At 42.0% G+C, this 26,278-nt stretch overlaps 1 protein-coding gene across 1 annotated transcript in view; it reads left to right on the plus strand.

Moving 5' to 3' along the window:
• The window catches only part of kntc1 (kinetochore associated 1), a 133,065-nt gene that overhangs the window by 58,009 nt on the left and 48,778 nt on the right, over nucleotides 1-26,278 (plus strand). The window contains exons 38-51 of the mRNA XM_085961675.1: nucleotides 758-814; nucleotides 2,730-2,893; nucleotides 4,101-4,205; nucleotides 5,403-5,531; nucleotides 9,744-9,860; nucleotides 12,523-12,632; nucleotides 12,946-13,150; nucleotides 15,822-15,911; nucleotides 16,362-16,533; nucleotides 19,237-19,295; nucleotides 21,671-21,887; nucleotides 22,391-22,464; nucleotides 23,603-23,813; nucleotides 25,113-25,222. Of these exons, the coding sequence (XP_085817801.1) occupies nucleotides 758-814; nucleotides 2,730-2,893; nucleotides 4,101-4,205; nucleotides 5,403-5,531; nucleotides 9,744-9,860; nucleotides 12,523-12,632; nucleotides 12,946-13,150; nucleotides 15,822-15,911; nucleotides 16,362-16,533; nucleotides 19,237-19,295; nucleotides 21,671-21,887; nucleotides 22,391-22,464; nucleotides 23,603-23,813; nucleotides 25,113-25,222 (1,820 nt within the window). The remainder of the gene's footprint in view (nucleotides 1-757; nucleotides 815-2,729; nucleotides 2,894-4,100; nucleotides 4,206-5,402; nucleotides 5,532-9,743; nucleotides 9,861-12,522; nucleotides 12,633-12,945; nucleotides 13,151-15,821; nucleotides 15,912-16,361; nucleotides 16,534-19,236; nucleotides 19,296-21,670; nucleotides 21,888-22,390; nucleotides 22,465-23,602; nucleotides 23,814-25,112; nucleotides 25,223-26,278) is intronic.

Genomic DNA, 26,278 nt, shown 5'->3' on the forward strand with positions numbered 1-26,278 from the left:
ATCCACGACGGTACAAATTGTACATGGTCAGAAGGCTTAATGTATCTAATGACCTCTTCAAATTCTATGCTTTATGTTCTTGTGCTCCAAAATGGCAAGTTAAGGTACTATAGTCTGGCATTAATCTAGCTATAATTAAAACTATTCCATTTACAGATATTAAGAAGTTAAAAATTAATTTCCAACATTCATACATAGCATTTATCACTGAAAACATCCTGTTTTCATGATCAGACCCTTTCGACAGGAAGATATGGAGAAAAATTCAATTTAATCTACTGACAATATTCGATTAAAATTAGTCCAACAAATTACACCCATATTGGCATGAAACACTGGGTACAACCTTATGATTTATTTGGCCGTAAATTTTTTTTGCATATTGATAAAATGGTTTTTGTGTGCTGTTTAATTTTTTAAAAATTAAACAAAACTAGCAAATTTTAGATTTTACTCTTTTAAATCCTCAGATAGATTTATTTTTGTATACTTGAAGCTCATTTCTTCTTGCTCTAATCTAGACTGTTGTTACAGATATAAATTATGTATAATTTGTACTGAGAAAGTGTTATATACCATATGCTACACTGGTTTGCAAATCTGTTGTTGCCTAGCAACTGTTAAAAGATTTTGTTCAGTCAGATCGAAATGAGGCACAATTAACTATGGTAGTCTGGTAAAGTGAAGGAGATTTAAGATAGAATCTTAGAAATGTCTAGATTATTGATCTGTTTGACACGGTCATTATTTTATGCAGATAAAAAGCTCTATCCATTGGACTGCGTAAGCTTGCCGATGAGCCCAGATGTAGAAGGTATTTATATAGAAAACCAAATCTAATGAAACCGACCTTTACAAATGGGAAGTTTTCAATATCATTAATTGTTAAAACTCCAGTAAAAGGGATGGTACAAGGGTTTGGGAACTCCCCTTTCACCTTTTGGGTTTAGATCCAGTCCAGACTGATGAGGTGAAGCCTCCCCAGTTGGCAGATGCAAGAAATTAGTTTGAACAGTCTCAATCCAGTTCAATTGGACAAATATTCCTTGTAATTTGTATTAATTTGCCAATGTCACTCAAAAGTAACAGGTGGCTGATTTAGGAAATTGAAAAGATCACTGTTCAGCAATGGATTTTTAAATCTATTTTTCTTCTCTCCCTCTCCTGAGGTTGACTTTTGTTGAGGTACTAGTCCATGAGAGCTTGTCCCTTGCTGATACCGTGCCCAAGTCGCCATCATTCAGGTGTGAGCATAGACGCTGAATGTGCAAGCAGCCCATTCGACTGTTAGATCATAGCTAAGTCTAAACCTGATCCTGTCCTCACCATGCGTCTATTCAGGGGTCCCTGGAAAGTGATCCTGCATCCAACCAGAGTTAGTAACCCTAGTGATCATCTATGCCTCATGTTTAAGTTAAAACGAATTGTAAAACAAATCAACTTCTATTATGGAAATTATTTAAAACTTATTATGGATGTAGCAGTATACGGACAGAGAAGACAGTAAATTGATCGACAGGAAAGTAGCGAGCCTTTTCCTTTAAGTCTGCCTTAGAAAGAAAAGGCTGTAGCTATTTGTAACACCAATGTTCTGATTGGTCCCCTTGGAGGACAAGACACACTCAGCAGTTTGTCTGGAATGTGTAATTAGATCCTGCCTGCCTAAGTAATCAAGTACTTTGCGATATGTTAATTGAGCCATTCATTCTGACTGCCAGGCTCCAGACAGAGCTGACAGTACAGGTAGACTACCCTTTATCCGAACTTCCGAAAACCGAAACCCTCTAAAAACCGAAGGTTTTTTCGGTCAGCGTAAGTCGTGCGCACGACTTACGCTGAGCAGAGGGTCAGCGTAAGTCGTGCGCACGACCCCCCCCGCGGACCCCCCCCCGCCGCCGACTTACGCTGAGCAGAGGGTCAGCGTAAGTCGTGCGCACGACCCCCCCCCCGACCCCCGCCGACTTACGCTGAGCAGACCTGTTGGTGGAAATGCGGAACTTCATTGCATTCCAGGCTAGCAGCGACGGACAAGCCACGACTGCCGACCCCCCCGCCGACCCCGACCCCCCCCCCCCCCCCCCCCCCGTGGACCCCCGCCGACCCACCTTCCGAAATCCGAAATTTTCCGAAAACCGAAACACGGCTGGTCCCGAGGTTTTCGGATAAAGGATAGTCTACCTGTACTACTTTCAGAGACAGACCAGGCTCACCCTCGTGGGTTAGGACCTTCTCCCCATTCCCAACAAGTTCCTGACCTTCTCCCCCCCAACCCCCGCTGAGTTCTCCCCCACCCCCGCCTCCGATTCTCACTCCCCCACCCCCGCCTCCGATCCTCACTCCCCCACCCCCGTCTCCGATCCTCTCTTCCTTCCCCAAACCCCCACACCGGCCACCAGCCGATCCCCTGACCTTTTCTGCATGGAGCCAAGGGAATCGTGGCAATGCAGGCCGCAAATGTGGCATCGCTGAGTACTGCCCATGTGCAACCGGATCATGTGCGCATGCGCAGTACTGAACGGGCGAGCATGCGCAGAAAGAACCAGAAATACGGTGCAAATAATTACTCCGGAAAGAAAAAGGGAATCCCACAAAGCGACAGTGAAGTAAACCCAGTTTTTGCAGCATTTTGTTTTATGGCTTGCTTTATATGCATGCATATGTATATGTACATTGTTTAAAAAATAAAGTACTTCTGCAGAAACTTTGAGTGGTATGGATTTTACATACAGGTGACAACCCTTTGAAGCCAGTTTATACACCCATGAACACCCTGCTACAGAATTTGGAAGAATATAGCCAATTACAACTAGCTTTGCAGCTAACCATCAACTCTTTCGGAAGCTGTCATCAACATTTTGTATCAAACAATATGAATTTAGACTTGAATAAAAAGGTGGGTGTAAACTGTCAGCTTTAGAATGTCAGCATTTTGTGCTATTAAATATGCAAGGTCATTTCTGGTAATCAACTCAAATTGTTACTTGCTAAGTTTGCTGTAATTTTATCTCCATAAATGTTTCATTGAGGAAATCTTTGCACATCAGCTGCATGGAATATGCTGGCTCTTACTGTCTTGCACAATACGCAACTCCAACAAAAAAAATATTACTCCCACTAACTCCACAATCTATATTGCTGTACAGGAAACTTCGCGATATCCGGCACCGACGGGACCGAGCTACTGCCGATCTATCAAAACTTCCAGATAGACCAGCGCTAATGTTGAAGGATACGGAGGTTTTCATCTCCGTATCTGACAACAAACACTGTTGCTTAGCAACAGCTTGTAAACACTTGGCCCGTACCTTGGAAGCATCTCTGAAGCTGTTGCTAAGCTACAGAGACGCTTTCCAGAGCCTGACTGTTTTTATAAAAATAAAAAAAAATGCTAGGAGAAGAAAAAAAACCTAACCAAAACGGCTGCTGATTTCTGCCGTTAGATCGAGGTTTCCGGACATACAACTTCCGGATAAACCAAAGTTTCCTGTATAAGGAAAAAATAGTTGAGTGTGATCGCTGGCTGCTAATTTCATCAGAGGATTCAACTTGTAATCTAATGACGTCTCAATAGATTATTACCTGGTAATCGCTCTGGTTATTTAATGTTCTGTATATAATTGAGTTGTTTTTCTTCGCCTGCTTTTTTGCTGCTGAAATTATTTTAGAATAAAAAGAAAACTGATGCCACATACTGATTTTGTTTAGGCAGAAACTGCTTGCATGGAAGTGTGCTGCCTGTCCCATAAAGAGTATTTAGCAGCTGATTTCCCAGTTGGAATATATAGGTCTGTGAACCTTTGATTCCCGACTAGCGCTCCCTGTGAGCGCCGTTACCTGCTGGAAATGCCTGATTGGGGAATCAGCCCTATCGTTTTAAAAGTAGCTTTCTGAGGCTTGTTTAGCGTTTACAGCACTTGAGCTGTTTTATTTGAAAACTGGAGTTTTTCCAAAGGTAGGTTTCTTAATGAGACTTCACCCCATGCTCTGCAATAATGGGATAAATTAATTTGATAGTATTTAGAATGCAAAGTATTTAGAATGCAAAGCAAGAAACCAATGTACAAGTGGTTAATAAATCATGCCTTTTTCTATACTTGTAGCTTTTTGAGGGACAAGGCTTAAAGGAAATCAAAGATTTTGTCATTGACATTGGAAACATGGCCTTTTTGATCGTTAAAAAGAACTCTCTGGCATTGCTACACAAGGTAAAGTTGTACATTTCCTCCCCCCCATTTCCTCCTCCTTTTCCTACCTGTATATCTTCTTCCATGATCCGCAAGCACCAGGCATCCTGCAGTAACTCGCCAAAGTGGCCATTCTTTGTTATGTGAGCTCTCTACAATGAGTGCTGACAAGCTATTTGACCTCCTCACCATCTGATCTGTGCATTTCCAGCCACAGTTGCTGCATAACTATCAAAAGCAGAAAGACTTTCCTCCCACCCCTCTCCCATTTCCCCAAGCCTGGGGTACTGAGGCTAACTATAGTGCTCCTACTTCCACCTTGACTGAAATAAGTTAATTCAACACACATTGGTGATTGAACCTGGGACATCCTGGTCTGCATGGCTCCAATACTCACTATCGTAACTAGCTGTCACTGGTAGTCACGTGGTATTCTGCAAAAGAGGCAATTGTCAGCAGACTACTGTACCAAGGAGGAGTTGCAGCCAAACCTGATTCTGTTTTCACTTAACTACCAAATACCTAATTTGCAGCAGGGATCACTGGACAGTAATCAGAAGGAGGAACTCTAGATGATTTTTCTCCCCTTCCCAAAGCCTGAGGGCATCAAGGCCAATTGTAGTGCCTAAGATCAGCTAACTCTACAAGCCAGGGTTTGAATTTGGGGCTTTCCTGGTGCCACTGCCACCCAATGAGCCATTTTTATGCTCCAAGTATGTGGAAGGGTATTCTTCTTGCCATTGGTTATCAGAGCTCTTTACAGTCCTGTTTCAAACTATTGCCAGGATTTCTACCTTGTACAGAAAATCTGAAGGGAGCTGTATGCTACATTCTAGGATACACTGGGGGAAGTTCTTAGCTTTCAGCTAATAAGACTCCTAGAGATGAGTGTCTTTCTCCAATTCTCTCTCCTATACTGATTGATGCATTATAGAGACATCTTAAATGGAGAAACAGTGGTTACTGCACCCATAGAGTGAGCTGCCTAGTTCACTTTTAAAGAAATGTTATCTTGTACCATTATCATTTGTATTCATTCACTGGTGTAATCTCAAATATACCTGTAAAATTGTGCATTAATCAGTAACAAATGGTAATTTTATGATCGTTAAACAATTGGATAATTTCCTGCCTTTTTACAGAAACACACATTGTTTTGTTCAGATTATGTAGGCCAATGTTTCTGAATTAAAACTTTCACTTCTTTTCATTTCTCAGTTGTTTAACTGCCGTGTGGTTGACACTGATTTGGCACTGGCATACTGCACATTGTTGCCGAAGCAGGCTGTATTTGAGAAGCTGTGGAATGTCATCAATGATGCATGGCAAAATTATAACAAAATTCTGGTATGTGATAGTTTGTCAAAACTCTTAAGTTATTGTGTTGTATTGACATTTAAGCATTTATCATCTTTTAGATTTAATTTGCGGAGATTATAATGTTGTCTTCACCAAATAGACTTGATCTGTAGATTAAACTCATCTGTATCCTGTCTAATAGCATTCAAAATCAAATGAGCTTAAGATAATAACCATAGCTTTCTTTAAAAAAAAATGTGCATTAGCCCATTCGTTTTTGGAACAAAAACTAATTTAATGTGTGACATTGATCATGGGGAGTCAGAGGTTTTGTGAGAACAGGGATGTGTTACCAAGTAGTATTTATTACCATGGATACTAACTTGTCAGGTCCTTGGATCAGGAGACACTGGGAAGGGGGGCTTAGGTCTGAACATACTGGGATGGGCATCCTGGGAGTTCCAGGAACTTAACGGGCCGTGGGGCGTGGGTAGAGGGGTTCTGACTTCTGAGAACACTGGCTGATCCAAGGATCACAGGGAAACAGGTCTCGGGAATTAGGAACATTGGAGAGAGACATTTCTGGGTATGGAGCATTGGGTGTTCCCAGGATCCAGCGAGTGGGTCCTGTGATCTGGAAGCGGGGGAGAAAGACCAGATGTGATGACTTCTGGGGTCCAGCATTGGAGGGAAGACACTGACAGTATTGGGGATTGCTGGGATTTGGCACTATTGGTGGGGTGGGGGTGGTGAAATCTGGTGGTTTTGTGGAGGAGAGAGGTGCCTTGCGGGTTACACGGCCTCTCCTGGACCATCATGAACCATCTCTTCCTCCCCCCTCACCCAACTACTTTTACACCTGTCAGTATCCTCCATCAACCCAACCACAGCCCCTTCTGCACCCTTGGGGTACCCCTTCACCACTTTCTTCGTTGTCAAGTCAGTTGCTGTCTTTGCATTGCTCCTGACTTTGTGTTTAGTACACTATTATTAAGTTTGCTAATTTGTACAATCTTTAATACAACTTTCCAGAAATAAAAAAAAATCAGAAATAGCTCAAACGACTTATGCAGTCTCCACATTTTTATGTAAAATTTCCCTTTGGCTTCAAAAATGAAGTTTTTTTTAACCTGAATTTTCAATCAGAGTAAGGAGGGTAGTGGTTTGCTGTGTTTTCCTGCTGTCCATTAATCAGCAGGAATGTAATCATCCAGACATCATCTAGCCCTGTTTAAATCATCGGAAAAACAAAATGAGATCTTTTTTTAAACTCCTCAAATGGGTGTTTTTGTGAAAAATCCATTCTCGGTTCAACTAATTTTTTTACCAGCTGATGGCCGCTTTCCTGCCCAAGCATAAAAGGCAAACACTTTGATAGCTTTAATCTTGTATAACTTTGTGCTTGCTTACACATGCCTTGTGTCAAAGACTGACAGGAAAATCTGTAACTGAACAATGGGTGATCTTTAAGGAGGAGATGTTCCAAGTACAGGCTAGGTACATTCCAACAAGAGGGAAGGGTAAGGGAACCAAAGCAAGGGCTCCTTGGATGACGAGGGCGATAGAGAAGATGATGAAACAAAAAAAAGAGGGTGTATGATGCATGTCAGGTGAATTCTTCAAGGGAGAACCAGACCGAATACAATAAGTTGAGAGAGGATGTGAAAATGAAAATAAGATTGCAAAGAGAGAATATGAGAGTAGAATGGTGGTTAACATAAAAGGGAACCCAAAAATCTTCTACCGGCATGTAAACAGTAAGTGGGTAATAAGAGGCGGGGTGGGGCCTATTAGGGACAAAGAAGGTGATATATGCTTAGAGGTGCAGGGCAAGGCTAGAATACAATGAGTACTTTGTATCGGTGTTTACTAAGGAGATGGATACTGACAAAATATCGGTAGAAGTGGAAAAGGTAGAAGCAATGGAAGGGGTGAAAATTGATAGACAGATGTGCTAGAAAGGCTGGGTATGCTTGGAGTGGACAAGTCTCCTGGTCCAGATGGCTTGCATCCTAGGTTGCTAAGGGAATTGGGGGAGGAGATAGTGGAAGGGCTTGCCATAATTTTTCAATCTTCCCTAGATGAGGGGGAGGTGCCTGAGGATTGGAAAGTGGCAAATGTGACACCATTGTTCAAGAAAGGGTGCAAGGACAATCCTAGTAACTAAAGGCTGGTCAGTTTAACATCAGTGGTGGGTAAAGTTTTAGAAACCATAATCAAGGAAAAAATGAACGGGCACTTGGAGAGGTTTAAGCTAATTAAGGAGAGCCAACACGGATTTGTAAAAGGCAGATCGTGTTTGGCTAATCTAATTGAATTTTTTGATGAAGTAACAGAGAGGATTGATGAAGGGAATGCAATGGATGTTGTCTACATGGATTTTCAGAAGGCATTTGACAAAGTACCACATAGAAGACTGGTTAACAAAATTGAGGCTCATGGAATAGGTGGGTCAGTGGCAGCTTGGATAAGGAATTGGCTTAAGAACACAAAACAGTGAGTTGTGGTAAATGGCTGTTTTTCAGACTGGAGGATGGTAGACAGTTATGTTCCCCAAGGGTCAGTGCTGGGGCCACTGCTTTTTTTGATATATATAAATGACCTTGATATTGGAATACAGAGTAGAATTTCTAAATTTGCCGATGACATCAAACTTGGGTGTGGCAAACAGTGATGATGATACCAATCGTCTGCAACAGGACATTGAAAGGCTAGCAGCATGGGCAGACAAGTGGCAGATGGAATTTAATAGAGAAGTGTGAGGTGATGCATTTTGGCAGAAGGAACAGGAAGAGGCAATATACAGGAAACTTTGGTTTATCCAGAGGTTGTATGTCCGGAAACCTCGATTTAACGGCAGAAATCAGCAGCCGTTTTGGTTAGGTTTTTTTTCTTCTAGCATTTTTTTTTTTAACAGTCAGGCTCTGGAAAGCACCTCTGTAGCTTAGCAACAGCTTCAGAGACGCTTCCAAGGTACGGGCCGAGTGTTTACAAGCTGTTGCTAAGCAACAGTGTTTGTTGTCAGATACGGAGATGAAAACCTCCATATCCTTCAACATTAGCGCTGGTCTATCCTGAAGTTTTGATAGATCGGCAGCAGCTCGGTCCCATCGGTGCCGGATATCGCGAAGTTTCCTGTATACTTAATGGCACAGTTTTAAAGAGTGTGCAGGGACGGAGGGACCTGGGAGTTAATGTGCATAGGTCCCTGAAGGTGGCAGGACATAGTGAGAGAGTGGTTAACAAAGCATATGGGATCTTGGGCTTCATAAATAGAGGTATTGAGTACAAAAGTAGAAAAGTTATGCTGAACCTTTATAAAAGTGCTGTTTAAGCCATAACTGGAGTATTGTGTCCATTTCTGGTCACCACACTTTAGGAAGGACGTGGAGGCCCTTGAGAGGGTGCAGAGGAGATTTACCAGAATGGTTACAGGGATGGGGGATCTTGGCTACAAGGACAGTTTGGAGAAGCTGGATTTGTTTTCATTAGAGCAAAGGAGGTTGAGTGGTGATTTAATAGAGGTGTACAAGATTATGATGGGTTTGGATAGGCTACACGGGGAAAGGCTGTTCCTACTAGTTGATGGTACAAGGACTAGGGGACACAGATTTAAGGTTTTGGGCAAGAGATACGGGGGGATATGAGGAAAAACTTTTTTACGCAGCAGGTGGTCATGACCGACGGAAGCGGAGGCACTCAACGTTTTCAAGGGGAGACTGGATAGGCACTTGAGGGAAATACACTTGCAGGGCTACGGGTATAGAGCAAAGAAATGGGACTGACTGGATTGCTCTACAGAGAGCCGGCGCGGACTCGATGGGCCGAATGGCCTCCTTTACTGTTATGACTCTGACTATGACCTTGGGCTCAATGGCACTGTGATCTTTCTTCTGAAAGGAACACCTATGGCTTCTGAGGGTTGAGTAGATGCTGTTGCATACTATTAGATGCTGCCCCATTGTAATCAATTAGTCTTGTAATGTTACACACCACTTATAGGCACAGTACCGTTTCATGAATCTTGAGACCACGCACCATTTTTAATGTACAGGTAGATATATAATTTAGTTTAAAATTTGGTAATATTTCCGGACCTATGTTTGGTAGCACCGAAATACCTTATTTAAAATCATTAAGACAGGTATGGTACGTCTAATAAAATAATTCCTTTTTTCAACCATTATAGAAGAGCAAGTACATTGTTAACTGTTGAGCAGTTGTGTTTCTTTTCTTCAATTGTAAATCTTGCTGTTTCAGGCAGTTGCTGTTGTTGGTGCTCAACTGGCTGATTTGCTTCAGGAAGAGCAACAAAAACAGAAGTTCAATTCCTTGATTGTTGACACGGAGTGGGGTCTGAAGCTCAGTAAACTTGGTGTAAGTAACTTCTCATTAAAATGTCAAGTTTTTAACGTTGGAACTGAGGAAATTTTATGTCAAATAGTGAGGCCACAAACTTGGCACTGAACTCCTCCTTTAAGACGCTCCTTAAAATCTACCTTTTTGACCAAGCTTTTGGGTCACCTGTCCTAATACCTGATTATGTGGCTCGGTGTCAAATTTTGTCTGATAATGTACCTGTGAAGCGCTTTGGGACGTTTTACTTTGTTAAAGGTGCTATATAAATGCAAGTTGTTGTAAACTTCCCAAGTGATTCTCACATTAGCCTCTGTTTGCATTTAGAAAGTTAATTTAAACGGTATAGGCCTCTTTTGTGTAATCGCCCGTTGATGGAATTATTCATGGTGCAGATTCAAAAGAACACAGTTTTTCCTTCTGTTCAAAACTCACCTCTCCATGTCAGTTTGCTTAGTGCTACATCTCCTGTCCAATTCAACTTTTATGCATTAAGTTGTTAAATAATTTCAATGACAGTGATTTGTGCTAGTATGTACAAGTCATGAATTAACTGACAGTTGAGCATATGAAGTAGCATAGTAGTACATTATAATGTGATGTAGTCAGCCCTATGAAAATGACAGGTAAAACTCGAGCAACCTGCCCCCGCCCCCCCCCCCCCCCCCCCCAACAAGACTTGGCACACTGCATTGATCTTGGACCCTTCCTCTTCCTCATGTATATGCTGCCCCTTGACAGCATCTTCTGAAGATATGAAGTTCAGTTCCGCATGTGCGCTGATGATGCCCCGCTCTACCACCTATCTCAACCCCTCCGTTTCCTTTGTGTTGTTAGCCTGCTTGTCCGACATCCAAAAATTGCAAATGTCACTCCATTATTTAAGGGATGGCGAGAGAAACCAGATAACTAGAGACTCATCAGTTTAACATCAGATGTGGGGAAGTTACTGGGATCTATCATCGGAGATATTGACTGAGCATTTGGGCAAATATGAGCTGATCAAAGAGAGTCTGCATGGATTTGTGAAGAGTAGGTCATGTCTGAATAATCTAGTTGAATTTTTTGAGGAGGTCACTAGCATGGTGGATAGGGGATATCTATGGAAGTTGGCTACGTGGATTTCCAGAAGGTATATGATATGGTTCCACACAGGAGACTTAGAAAAAATGAAAGTCCGCAGATTTGGAGGTAACCTTGTGACATGAGTTGCTAATTGGTTGGGAGGTCGGAGACGGAGAGTAGGGATGAAAGAAATGTTCTCTGATGTGACAAGCAGCGTTCCCCATGGATCTGTACTGGGGGCCTCAGCTTTTCACCATATATTAATGACTTGAATGAAGGAATAGAGAGTTGTATATCACGATTGCAGATAACACTAAGTTAAGAGGCACAGTAAGTAGTGCAGATGAGAACACAAATTACAAATGGACATTGACAGTTTAAGTGAGTTGCCAAAACTGCGGCAAATGTGGGGAAGTGTGAGGTCATCCACTTTAGATCCAAGAAAGACAAATCGGAATTTTTTTTAATGGTGAGAGACTATGAGCTGTGGAGGAGCAAAGGGATTTAGGTATCCATGTATACAAATCACTAAAAGCTAGTGCAAATACAAAAAATAATCAAAAAGACTAATAGAATGTTGGCCTTTAAGGGGCTTGGAATACAAATCCAAAAGTAACCAAGTAATGCTTCAGTTATACAGAGCCTTGTTCAGACCCAACTTGGAGTATTTCAGTTTTTGACGACAAACCTCAGGAAAGATAACTTGCCTTTGGAAGGGGGTTCAGTACAGATTCACCATAATGATATCTGGGCTTAAAGGGTTAAAATGAGAACTGGTTGCATAAACTTGGTTTGTGTTCCCTTGAGTTTAGACGGTTGAAGGTGATCTAACTCAGGTCTTTAAAATGATAGAGATTTGATATGGTAGATACAGAAATAAATTATTTCCTCTGGTTGGGGAACCCAGAACAAGGGGCACAATCTTAAAGTTAGAGCTTGGCTATTCAGGAGGGAAATCAGGAAGCACTTTTTCACACAAAGGGCAGCAACTCACCAAGGCTACTTCCAGCAGCACCTTCTTTCCTGTTGTGGGACCACCATCACCTCCAAATTTTCCTCTGAGTCAAATACCATTCTGACTTGGGTGTGTATCATCATTGTTAGGTCTGGAATTCCAGGATTCTGGCCCAACACCATTGTGGGAGTACCGCAGAAGAACTGCAGCAGTTCAAAGGAATGGCCCACTACCATCGCCTCAGGGAAACTAGAGATGGTAATAAATGCAGCCTTGCCAGTGTTGCCCATAATCCGGGAACAAATTAAAACTTTTAAAAAAAAATTACAAAAAGTTACAATGCAAGTTTAGTGTCGGTATAAAGCAGTTTCCACTTTTTATAAATGCTAAACTTCTGTTGTGTAAATCTGGAGTTCGATTCCAACCTAAGTGAAGTGTAGCTGGACTGCCTCCTTCAGGTTGGGCTCTGGCTCTAGATTTAGGCTATTTCACTTTTCACTAATACTGCAGTGGTAGTGTAAATGCGCTATTGATACTTAAAACACACTAGTTTGTCACACCTCTGATCAAATTTTCAGTAACTTCCTCAGAGCCGCTCTGCAAAATGCTTTTTTTAATGTGATTTATTAATTTTTCAGTAACTTTAATTTCTGGTCTTTCTAGATCTCATTCCAGTCAACATTTAGAGACAATCCAGCAAAGAAAAAGGAATGTGTTCTTACTTTGGTGCAAAATCTGAATGTGGACTCCGAGCTAATAATGCAGTACTGCGGGTAATAAAGATTCATAAAGCAGTTCAAAATACAGATCAAAACAATAAAGATGCCAGGTTAACCTGGAAATTAGAATTTCCAGTACTCGCATAACTAGTCGTTCAACTGTGTTGGAATAAAACTGCATTATACATGTATTTCATTGTACTATTCCCATATTGTGCATAATGAATTAATTTGTTGCCAGTATTTGTGTTTAGTCTTGGGCATAGTTTGAAGTCTTTAATACTCATCGTTTAGATATTAGCTGAACTATTTGGTTACTTAGTTTGAAACCTGGTTAATTGTTGAATGCCTAATGCTTTTCTTTCAGTGCTTTTGGACTAAACAGTGATGTTGCACTACAGTTGTATATAGAGACATTGCTTCTGCGAGGTACAAATGGCCATTACGGTGAAGGAGAGCCAGGTGACATAAAACAATCTCATGCTGAACTTTTGGAAAGAGCTATTGAAGTCATGCCTTTATTAAAAAGTAAAACCGACCTGGTCATTAGTTTGAGTGGTGCTTTACACAAGGTAATGATCTATTTTTTAAACTAATTTAGTCTAGCATTTATGCCATACTTTTAAAGCAGTAATTGACAAAAGAATGTATGATAGATGATTCAGCAGAGATGCCATACTATGGGGTCGATTTTCCTGGAGCAGTCAGGTGGGGTTTCAGGCGTGTTGGGGGGGGAAATCCTGAATTCGGGGGTCCCGACACCATCCCGCCCAAAACCCGCTCCACGCAAGTTTCAGAGGCGGCGGGTACCCGCCCCGCACTGGGACCCGCCGACCCCAGGCGGAAAGGGATTAGTGCCAATTAACTGCCTGTTAACAGGCAGTTTTTAGCCTAATCCCTATTTTGAGGGGTGTCATGTGGGATTCCTGACGGCTCCAAACCACGCCAGGTTAGAGCAGGTGGGCCGTCGGGTTGAAGGACTTGGCGGGGTCGCGATGTCGGTGTTCAGGTGAGTGATGGGTGCATGAGTGCAAAGGTAAGTGTGTTTGGTGTGTCTAAAGTGTGTAAAGAACTTTTACTTACCTGTACTTACCTTAACAGCCTTTCTTCCTGTAGGCGTCGGGAGCGCATCACTCAGCCGGCACTTAAAGCTGAATGGCTGCGATCTGTGAAAAGTGACAGCCTTCAGCTTTGAGTGGTGCTGAGAGTTCTAACTGAGTCTGTGCAGAAGGTCTCATGTTAGAACTCAGACTGTCAGTGTTTGGCAGCTTCAAACAGCTGTGAAACACTGATATTTCATCTGTCAAGAACTCTCGACAGATGAAATTACAGTCTGTGACGTCACCTGTTGCCGGGTGGCCCTTAATTGGCCTGCTGAGCCCGCTGGGCAGGCTTAACAAGGTCAATCAAGGGAAAATCGCGCGGATTGGCCGGACGTCGATGTAGGCGGGTCTAAAACCTGAAAGTTGTAGTCCTGCCTTCTTCCTGACAGCTTCGGGAAAATCGACCCCTATATTGTAATGCATAGCACATTTTAATATATATTTGATAATTATGGTCTTTGTTTCTATAACAAATACCTTAAAGGGATTCTCCAAGAGGAGGCCCTGTAGTTCCCTTATCCTTGAATATTTCTCTGACGTGCACACCAGTTGATTGGCTGGCTGGCTGTTTTCTTGATCAGAGTTTCCGACTTTGCTGTAGAACCATAGAGGTTTACAGGATAGAAGGAGGCCATTTTGCCCATTGTGTTTGTGTTGGCTCTTTGTTGTCTTCCCTTCGCCCTGCATCTTCCTCTGCCTCAAATGTTTATTCAGTTTTCCCATAAAAGACACAATGGTCTCTGCCACTGGGAGTGATTGAGGCAAAGGATTTGGGGGGGAAAATTCGGTGGCTTTGCGCCTCTCGTTAGTGCCCTAAGAGGGCGCAAAGCAACTAGCGCCCGGGCGCAGCACCGCCAACGCCTCCCGCGAAATTCAGTGGGAGGTTAGCGGTGGCGGTAACGGTTAGTACCCCGCGGTGCTGTGCTGCCGGAGATGACGTCATCGCCGTGCGCAGTGCCCCACTTGTGCCCCGGCCGCGATCTTCGGTATCGGCCTACCTGCAGCCGGGGCGGCGCTAATTAAAGGCGAGGTGCCAGGCGGCCATTTTTGTTGCTGGCTGCCTGCCAGCACCTGCCCCCGTTGCCGTCCCCGGCCTCCTCAGCAGTTTTCCCCCCCCCCCCCCCCCCCCAGCGGATTGCTGGCTGCTCTCCGTGAGCCCGGCACTTCTCTTGAATGCCGGGCTCTTTTGCCGGCACTCCGATCCCTGGTGGCCCAGCTGTGCCCCGGGTCACGCTGCGCTAGGCCCCTCCCCTTTAAGAAGGGGAGGAAGGCCTGCAGTACTGTGGCGCCGCGATATTCCCTCGCAGCGCCCCAAGAGGGAGGCGGGGCGCTTCCAGTAGCGCCCCGCTTCCGTCTTGAGGCGCTACCGATGAATTTCAGCTGCGGGGACGCTAATTTTTTCAGGGTGCTAAAAGTAGCGTTCCAAAGGGGGCACAACTCAATTTTTCCTCCTTGATGTTCCAACAACCCTTTGGAGAAAGAAATTTCTCCTGCCTTCTCCCTCCTTCTCTTAGTGACCATTTTTAAATTCAGCATTTCGCCCCCCCACCCCCAATCACTAACACCCCACCCAGGGGAAATAGTAATTTCCTTGTTCAACTTATGAAAGACCTTCATAATTCTAAAAACCTCTATTGAACTTCCTCTGGCTTTCTCTGATCCAGTGGAAATAGTCCTAGTATCTCGAGCCTGTCCTCAGAACTACAATTTCTCATCCCAGGCATCATCCTGGTAAATGTACACTACATGCCCTCTGGCTTTAATGTCCTTTCTATGATGGGATGCTCAAACTGCACACAATACTGTAACTGTGACCTAATGTTAGGCACTGAAACATGACATGTCTTTGCCTAGCCCAGCTCCCCAGTTCTTCCTGTTCCTCCACTGAAAACAAGTTGAGAGATGCTAGCAGGTGAGGATAAGTTAAGACAAATCATGTTATTCTGTGTAACTTGGTGGTGATGGTGCCTTGAATCAGGTGACCAGCCGCAGAAATTTTAGGTATGGGGGTGTATTTTTCCGTCAGCCACGCAAGGCCAAACTCTCTATAGGATCTTATCCTGGAGTATGTTTTGAAAGGTGAATAATTTGCTACATATTTAGTTGAATACTAAAGTGTGCTTTTTCCCTTAATTTTAAGATGGATCCATACAACTATGAAATCATTGAAAGTGCCTTAAAGGTTATAAAATTGGCAAATGAAACTACCATGAATTATAACTTGGATCAGGTAGGAACAAATAGATCTAAAGGATAAAAATGGCTGCCAGCATGATACCATATTGGTATACACATGATAAAGGATGAGTAGCAATGCTCTGTGCTTAAATTAGGCTTTTGGGAGATGACTGAGGACGTTCAGGTGAGCTTTTAAGGAGAGAACAGAAGTTTTGGGGCAAGGGATATGTACGGAGGTACTTTTTGAGCAAAAAAAAGACTTGTGTGATGCCTTAACACTTAATTTTAACTTTTTTAGCTGTAAAGAGTTATTATTGTAATGAAGTTACTCCTGACATTTGAGCTACTTGTATATAGAAAAATATTGTTGGCCCAGGAAGACTGGAATTGCTCGAGTCTCCCACCAGTACAAGGATTAGTTACATTCCATAAAGTTGCTCCAAATATATACAATTACTGATCCACTAGTTTCATGTTGTTAAACAAAATCTTGTTTTAATAGGCTTTAAGTCTTTTGCAACATTTGTACTCCTACAAACGAATTTCACCACCTGGGGAGTTGGAACATCAGTATCTCCAGAAACATTCAATTGACCTTTCACCTATGGCTGAAAGCAGGCTGCCATTCCACCTACTCTTCTTTGAAACCACCCAAAGATTTTGGAATATAATCTGTAAGTATTTAAATTTGGAACTTGACCATATTAAATGGTGTGCAGAGCTATCAATTTAAAAAAGTATATCCTCCATTAACTCACAAGTAACGGCAATGCAACAGGAGATCTGCGAGTTAAATCAAAATTTGACATCTTTATTTCTTGCTGGAAGAAAAGTCAAAAGTGTATGAATGGGTTGGGATTAGGGGGTGGTGTTGGTTGAAAGCATATACAGGTAGACGATCCTTTATCTGAACTTCCGAAAACCTCTTAAAAACTGAAAGTTTTTTTGTTCAGCATAAGTCGTGCGCATGACATGACCAGAGTGGCGCACGACTTACGCTGAGCAGGGCAGAGGGTCACAGAGTTCCCTCCTGGGTAGGAGATTGCAGGCCGAGCCGGGCAGTGTGAAGGAGGTACCGGGAGAGTGAACCCAACAATACAGCGGCCCGTCCGATATTCTTTTCTCTCTTCACCAACCCCCCCCCCCCCCCCCCGACCCGAACCGCGGCCCGTCCGATATTCTTTTCTCCCAACCCGAATCGAACCACGGCCTGTCCGATATTCTTTTCTCCCCCCCCCCCCCGACCCCCACCCCCACCGACCTGAACCGCGGCCCATCTGATATTCTTTTCTTCCCCCGACCTGATTTGCGGGCCAGCTTAGTAGGAGTCAGCCGATATCCGGCTTTCCAGAGAAGCAGGAAGGGGAATGAGACACTGAACAGTCGCAAGAGGTAGCCTGAACTTTTACAATTTATATTAAATACAAATTTCCCAGTCTTATAATAATACCTTCTGAAATCCGAAAAATTCCGAAAACCGAAACTCAGCTGGTCCCAAGGCTTTCGGATAAGGGATAGTGTACCTGTAGTTGGTAATCAGTAAGTTTAATTAAAAAAAAAGTGATTTTACATTGTCCATATTTTATGGATGGGCCCTATTGTGGTTTATTTTAAAGTGGAAGCGGGTTAAAAGGAGGCTAAACATCTGCATGTAAACCACAAACAAAAGGACCACAACTACCCTCTGCGTAAAGGAAAGGCTGCACTTTTGGGACAGCATGAAATAGTGCTAATTTATTGCAGCATGCCTCTTCAATAAGCAAAGCAAATTTTATTTTCAAGAATGTTTGTTAAAATGATGTGTGAGGAATGAGTAAAGTGTCAATTGTGCCAGAACTAGGCACGCCAAATACAACTTCATATTGAACTTGTGGATAAGAGTAATGAATGATTTGCATATCAATATTGCTTTAATCAGTTTGCTTATCCATGGAAGGGTCAGAAGTTATTTTTGTGGGTTGTAGATCCTGAACCAGGGTGTTTTGAATGCTGAATTCCTGATCAAGACTAGCTACATTTTTCTTTCATTAATTTGACTTGAGCTTATTTGAACCAGTGGCATAGTGCTCTATATTAATTTCTGCACTGCTCTATCAAGTGACAAGGGTTGAATACTGCACCGCAAGGCTCGAGAAAGTTCAATTCATAATTGAACTTCAGGAAGGAAGCTATTTTTACTTTTAAAAAAAATACACACAGATCTCTGAATGCAAAATTTCTATCATGTTCATGTACCCAAAAGGTACTTCATTGGCTGTAATGCACTTTGGGATGTCCTGAGGTCGTGAAAGGCACTACATAAATGCAAGTCTTTTTCCAATTAAAATTGAGCTATTTTACACTAGGGAGCTTCAGAAAATGTGGCTGATTGGATTTCATAAAATCATAGAATCTTACAGCACAGAAGGAGGCCTTTTCAGCCCATCGTGCCTGTGCAAGAGCGATCCAATTGGTCCTACTCCCCTGCTCTATCCCCATAACCTTTCAGGCAATGCATTCCAGATCATACCTACTTGCTGTGTTTCTTTTAAAGTTCCTAATTTCCACCCTGGTTCTTATGCCAATTACCTTAAATCTGTGTCCTCTGGTTATTGACTCTCCTGCCAGTGGAAATGGTTTCTCTGTATCTACTCTGTCAAAACCCTTCATAATTTTGAACATCTCCTTAGAGCAGAGAAGGACTTAATAGAGAACAATCCCAGCTTCTCTAGTCTCCGTGTAACTGAAGTTCCTCATCCCCGGTACCATTTTAGTAAATCTCCTCTGCACCCTCTCTAAGGCCTTGACATCTTTCCTAAAGTGTCATGTCCAGAATTGGACACAATACTCTAGCTGAAGCCTAACCACTGATTTATAAAGGTTTAGCATAACTTCCTTGCTTTTGTACTCTATGCCTCTATTTATAAAGCCCAGGAATCCGGAATGCTTTTTTAACAGCCTTATTGACTTGTCCTGCCATCTTTAAAGATTTGTGTATGTGAACCCCCAGGTCTCTGTTCCTGCATTCCCATTAAAATTGTACCATTTAGTTATATTTCCTCTCTCCTCATTCTTTCTTCCAAAATGCATAATTTCATACTTCTCTGCATTAAATTTCATTTGCCATGTGTCTGCCCATTTCACTAGTCTGTCTATGTTCTCCTGAAGTCTGCCACTATCCTCCTCACTGTTACTACATTTCCTAGTTTTGTGTCGTCTGTAAACTGAAATTTTGCCTCCTATTCCCAAATCCAGGTATATTATATATCGATTTGCAGTATTCTGTCTTATTGGCAATTGAGAATTTCTAGAATTTTAAGTGATTTTGCTAAATTTCAATATTTTGTAGTTCATTAATCTTATGAGATTAAAAACTTGAGTCTTTGATCTTTTTGCAGCTGCAGAACTCAGTGAGGAGACTTTTCCTACATTGCTTTTGATATCTAAACTGATGAAGGTAAGTTTCATGCGGACTGATGCACAATAGTAACACTGTTAGACAGTTGCTTCAGAAGTAATTGTTGGTAGGAGTGGTTTTGTTTGATGTTGTAGGAGAAAGTTGAAGTAGCACCATTTAATTTTTTTTTTAATGTTATAATAACTCTCAACCTGACAACCGTGCTAAGTCAACTACTTTCTTTGTCGTCCCCATTTTAAAAGCAATGTTCGATATACAGATTTTGTCCTACTATATCCACCAACATTTCATGGGACACTGGCACCAGTGCTGGGACAGGAAGGAACAGTACTGTTGGGACGGACTCCACCTGAACCGGGCTGGGACCAGAGTCCTAGCGGAAAGGATGAATAGGGCGGTCACGAGGACTTTAAACTAGTAAATGGTGATTGGGGGGCGGGCTGGGGTGGGGGGGGTGGAGTGCTCAGGTGGAAAAGGTAGTATTAATAATAATTGTAAAACAAACAAAAGGGAAGAGAGTAGAGTAACAGTCAGAAATTGTGCTTTAGGCACTACAGGTAAAGGGAAAACTAAAAGATGTAAAGTAATTAAATCAGGAGAGAGAAATAAGAAATGTGAAAAAGGACAGGTTAAGGGGTGTGACCTAAATAAGCATTATTACTGAGACCTGGCTGCAAGACCGTCAGGACTGGGAACTGAATATACCAGGTTATATGGCCTACAGGAAGGATAGGGAAAACTGGTAGGGGGGGGAGGTGTAGCCTTCGTGATTAAGGATGAAATTACAATGATTAGAGAAGATATAGCTAGAGGTAAGCAGGCAGTGGAGACTCTATGGGTAGAATTAAGAAACAGAAAAGGATTGAAGACTGTAGTGGGAGTTGTGCATAGGCCCCTCTAGTAGTAGCTGTGAAGTGGCAGAATACATAATGCAGAGATTAAACAAGTATGCAACAAAGTCAGAGTGGTTTTAATGGAGGATTTTAACTTTCATATGGATTGGGATAAGCAGACTAGCTCGTGTCAGAAAGGTAGCGAATTTCTTTGAGTGTGTTCAGGATAGTTTTCTGCAACAGTGGGGGGTGATTTTGCCAGCCCTGGGGAGGTGGGACTGCCGTGAAAGTGGCAGAATCTGGGGGTGGGTGCCAACCCGCCTCTGTGCCAGCTTCCCAGGAGGCGGGTACCCAACCCACGCCGGGTCTCGTCTCCTGGAGGCGGGAAGGGGATTACAGCCACTTAACTACCTGTTAACAGGTAGTTAACAGGCAGTTAAGAGGATTATCCCCATTTTTCCAGGAGAAGTGCGAGCTTCCCAACGTCAGGGAAACCCTGCCAGGGTCAGCGAGGCGAGGCGTGCGTCGGAGGGGTTCAAAAGTGCGTTGTGCAGGTAAGTGATGGGTGCAAGTGTGGAAGGTAAGTATGTGAGGTGAGTGAAAAATGATAGAAAAAGTTTACTTGCCTTTGTTTCTTCCTGCAGGCTTCAACCGTTGGGGAACCAGAGACTCTGGCATCTCCGCGACAGAGATGACAGATGGCTGCTGCATTCTCCAATGCAGTAGCCAACTGACTTCTGCTCAGCAGATAGGTTTGATGAGTCTTGAATACAAGGACTCATCAAACAACAGAGAATGTCAGTGTTTGACAGCTTCACAGAGCTGTCAAACGATAACCATTCATCTGTCAAAATTTTTTGACAGATGAAATGTCATACGCTGACGTTCCCTGTAACCGGCTTCCCCTTAATTGGCTTGCTAAGCCCGCTGGGTGGGCTTAACAAGGTCAATCAAGGGAAAATAACGTGGGTTGGCCAGAAGCTGATGGAGGCGGGACTGAAACCCGACAAGTGGGTGTCCTGCCTCCAAAAGCTCCCCATTGGCAAAATACAGCCCATAGACTCAAATCCCACTGGCACAACTGCAGGGGGTGGGGAGGAAGATGGAGAACACTGATCGCCCTCTGCTAATTGACTCGTAGCCATTCTTAAGGCATCTGCAAGCTATTCAGTCATGGCAGATGTTACAACCTAGTCTGATCTGGCCTTCATTGCGGAGGATAGCGGTTGCGAGTGAGAGGAACTCTGGCTGACATATTATCCTCCATCATAACCTGGCAGAGATCAGCAAATTCAATGCAGACTAGAGATCAAGTGTGGGATCTTTCTGGTCTGCATGTCTTCATATCACGTGGTGCATTTACCCCCCTCTAGAGCTCCATTTTGAGGATGTTAAAGGCAACCCTAATTTTGACTTATTTTAGAAAAATGTCTTGCTCTTATACCACTTCTAATGAGCTTTCTTGGAAAGTAGTTGCATGTTTACCATAATTCAATTGTACTGTTATGTCTAAAGAGCTCAATCTCATGTTTTATCCTTGCCTTTATCTGCCTCTAATAAATAGAATGTATTTTCATTCAGGTGTCTTTGGATACACTTTATATGAAAGCTGTCGACCATGTGCTTGCAAAAACACTGAAACCTAAAGTACTTAAGCTGGCAAAAGAGCGGTGTGTTCCACTGTTAACAAAGGAAATTGCTGAGACTGTGCATAATATACAGTCATTCATTTTGTCAATTACAAATCCAGAATGGGCTACTGCTAGTTCGCATCGGGTTGCACAGGAACTTCCAACAGGTAAATTGTATATTTGATTGCAAGGATCTGGTGCTATGGATAAACTTGATGGAACTAACTTGCACATTTACTATTTTGAATTAATTTTGCCACACCTAACTAGACAGGCAGGGGACATATTCCCAGGCCCTATGCTGTTGCTGTTGTACCATCAGATGGTTTAGGCAAAAAATATTTATAATGCTGTCTTTGGCATAGTGGCAAAGCGCATACTAGAAGTTGCCTACCTCATTCCAGCTGTTTCTATTCTCCCCTGCTCCTAACAGAGTATGTCATAGTGAACCACTTAAAAGGAGAAATATCTAATTGCGTAATATGCAATATGTTTAAAAATAATGTGAGATCATTAACAACTGTTTCATAACTTCAAAGTTTATTCAAAATTTGTTTTCTTAGCTCGGCTTGCTTATCTTTAACTACCTGCCTTAATATATGCACAGCCCTTTCTATGATCAGGTTTTGATGAGCTATCCTGGTAAAAATTGTACGCTCTTTTGTTACAGGACCTGAGAAAATCCAAGCCATGAAATTTTGTCTACAAATGTCTGAAAACTGGTTAAAAACTACAGTACCAATGGTATGATTAATATGTTACACTTGGTATCTGTCATTTTATAAAGGAAACAATTCAAATGTATATTCTTGAAAGCTGCTTTGATTTGTTTTTATTTGTAAAAATTAAGATATTCAGGAAAGTCCTGTAATTTGAAATCTATCGTAGACTTAATTTAGGGGAGTTTTCACCACATCTTGCTGGACGTTGAATGAAGTGCTGTGTAGATTTTTTTTTTTGGACAATTTTCTGACCTCTTCTGTTGAGGGTGTTACTTTGATTCCATGGGTGTCAGTACCTTGCCCATTCTGCACCTGCCCTCACTGACTGCTGCAGATATGCTTTCCAGGAGGGAGCACAGCTGAGACCTATTATGAATGTATCTTACTTTTGTGCATTTACAACAGAGATCTATTTTCTGAATTTCAGTTTTGGAAGTAACGATGCAGATCAGAAATAGCAAAAGTCCACCTGATTTCAGCCAGCGTGCACCCTAGCCAGAGCTCATGTATAATTTTTCTTTAACTTTTGCTTGTTTAAATGTTGAAATATTAGGAGCCATGTTTAGTGCTGATCCAGTTTGCATATGTTCCTCATGTTAGTAACTATTACAGTTCTATACTATGTTATGTCGCAGCAGTTGAGAAAACTCTATAGTGTTCCTCTCATTGGTACATTATTGGGCTGAATTCAAGGCACATTATAATAAGCCATGCTGTGGAGATGCCGGTGTTGGACTGGGGTGGACAAATGTAAGAAGTCACACAACACCAGGTAATAGTCCCAACAGCTTTATTTGAAATCACAGACTTCACCTGACGAAGGAGCAGTGCTCCGAAAGCTTGTGATTTCAAATAAAGCTGTTGGACTATAACCTGGTGTTGTGTGACTTCTTACATTATAATAAGGTTATACTATGGAATTAATTTAGCGCTCCCAGTGAGGATATGTACGCGTTGGGAGTGCTGGTCGGAAAACATTGTTGTAGTCCTAATTCCAACCTGCGTTCCCTACGAGCATGGCTTTCCACCGGCTGCATGGAATTGCTCCTCATAATATTACATATATTTATGTGATTAAAACTATAACTGACAAATAGGACATTTTTATTTTTTGTTCATTTTAGTAACACATTTAAAATGGAATTTTTTTAAACTCTCAGGAAAAAGCCCATCAAAAAGCAGAGAATTCGCTAAGTAAGTTGCGAATCGAGTATGAGAATTCAGCCACAGCAAATCTGCTGAGAATCCACAACTTAAACAGCCCAGAGTACCTGAAATTAATTAAACTGCCAGCTAAACTGATTTGTTCATTGTATGAGCACAGCAGCATTGAAGACAGGTTGAAGCACCCTACTGCCAGGGACTATCCAGGTTAGTTTTGTTCCACAAAAGAAACTATTCATGTTTGTGTATCTGTATTAAAAATGCTGAGCTTGTGTCATCATCTGAGCTGTTCAGTGCAAACTGCCTTCTCATAGTTTGACTTGATGCATGGGGGCAGACCAACTCCAAAGCCATCTTCCCTGTTTGCTGTCAATATCCTAGAATTCCAGACCCAACATTATCGTGGGAACACAGTTACCAGAAGGACTATAGAAATTCAAGGTAATGGTCCGCCACCACCACCTGGGGGCAACAAATGTAGTATTGCCAGCTTTGCCCACATTTTAAGAACAAATTAAAACAACACCAAAATGCAGCCCCCACCCACACCTACCTCCCTCAGACTCTCCATACCTGCACCCACTTAGCCTCGTGCTTTCCCACCCTCCATATGAAGACTCCTGCTCTCCCTTCTACTTCTTTCTTAAGCGGGTTTATGCGCTTTCCATCCAGGAGCAGCTCGGAGTTGGCTGCTGACCTCCCAGCAGATACCCAAACTCCTGCCCAACTTCAGGCCTGCCAAGTGCCTCTTTCCCTGCCCCAAGTACAGGCCTTGATCACCAATTCACTCCCTGACCTCAATGCTATTCATTTTGCTTGCATCTGGGCCTGATTTCCTTCTCTTATCTGAGCCTTAGCAGCAGGCCTTACCACAGATCATAACTTACAGTAGTGACAGCAAGTAAAATTATTTGAATTGCTATGATTACTGAATGCCGCAACATGTACAAATTCCCTTAAGGTAACACCAGTCACATTATGCTCACAACCAGTTTAATTTCTTTGTCTGATCTGGAGTGGTCGGAGCTGTTGAGGTTTGTTTGTATTTGTCTCATTTTGCTAACGTGGCTCTTCTGATACCTCTGTCAGAATATTATATTATAAATCCTTGTGTGCACCATGATCCAAGGAACCTTCAATGGTTAATGCAAGGATCAAAAATCAAGTATTTGCCCTGTAATTTATCCTGTAATAATTTGTATTTGGAGGACAAATAACATTGAGAATAAGGAATTTGTACTTAAGGTGAGTAATCTGAATTTCACTCACGTCTGTCATCTTGATGTGCATAAAAATCCATACCCTCTTTATATATTAAAAAAAAGCTCTGTGCTGTCAATATTTTGCCCTGCACCAATCATTCAGAACAAAACTGGCTTCCTTTATCTGATTTAAACTGACTGTCCCAATGGGTAAGATGCAACTAATTTATATTGGAAACGAAACCATTTTATTTAGATTTGGATTGTTTGCTGAGGGGAATTTTTTTTTTTTTTTTTTTTTTAGATATTCACACTGCAGCTAGTGAACTAGCAGAAATAAATAACCGGGATATAAATAAAATCAGATATACATTGCTGGAGGAATGTTTGTGTCCTCCCACCCAACCAGATTTGGTAAGTGTATATCAGTGTGGAGTTGTCAAAAATCAGCAAACATTGTGGTCACTTGCACTGATGTAATCTTTTAAGCAAACTGTAGTAAGTAATGCTCCTGGTTTCATAGTGCAAGAAAGGACAGTGGTTGTTGTAATTAACATGGATGATTAAAAACTGTGATTTAATTGCTGCATTGTAAATTTAGTGCATGACCTCTCCTCCATGTAGGATTTGGTGAAAAGAAAAGCTACAAATGCTGAAAATTTGAAACAAAAATGTTGAAAGTGCAAATGTCAGTCAGTCAACATCTGAAAAGAAGCTAATGGTTTGGGTTGAGAGTGTGACGCTTGCATTCTGACCAATGGTCTCGACCTGAAATTTTGACACGTTTTTCTCGTTGCTGGACCTGCTGTGTATTTCCAGCTTTTCCTTTTCAGTATGTGCATGTTTTAATGTAAAAAGAGAATCTTATAGAATTTTTACCTAATTGCGAATCCTAAAAATGAGTGCTGTTTATTACTGACATTTTGCAGTACAGAAGAGGAATAGGTTATTTGGCATCATCGAACCTGCTCTGCTATATTAGTTAGTGATGGCAGCTTTACCTTCTTAATGCCAATTCCCTCCCTTTTCCTCATATCCCTTTTAATACCCTTACTTCCTACATAAGTAGCTATTTCACTTTTAAACAATTCAATTAACTTTGCATCTACGGCATTCCAGGGCAGTGCTTCTCATATTCTCTCCAACCTTTGTGTCAATTTTTCCTGGATTGAAGCAGTAGCTTCAAGATCCATCTTAAAACTTGCTTGATTGGTCATGTTGCGTATTTCAAGATGAGCCAATTTGACTTTTTCTTTCTATTGATTATATTTTTTTTAAATTCCCATTTCTGTTCAAAAGAAATTTAAAATGTTCTCCTTTTTTATGCCTTTATTTATGTTCCTATTTTTGCTGACTTGCTAAGATTTTAGAATTGCTCCTATATCTTTACCAGACCAGTTAATCGAGTTGTTAGATTCAATTCCAACACTGATTAGTATGGAAACTTTGAACGTTCATTGGGCTGGATTT

This window comes from Somniosus microcephalus, chromosome 19, assembly GCF_052327205.1.
Source record: "Somniosus microcephalus isolate GS21.2 chromosome 19, FLI_Smic_1.0, whole genome shotgun sequence".
NCBI lineage: Eukaryota > Metazoa > Chordata > Chondrichthyes > Squaliformes > Somniosidae > Somniosus > Somniosus microcephalus.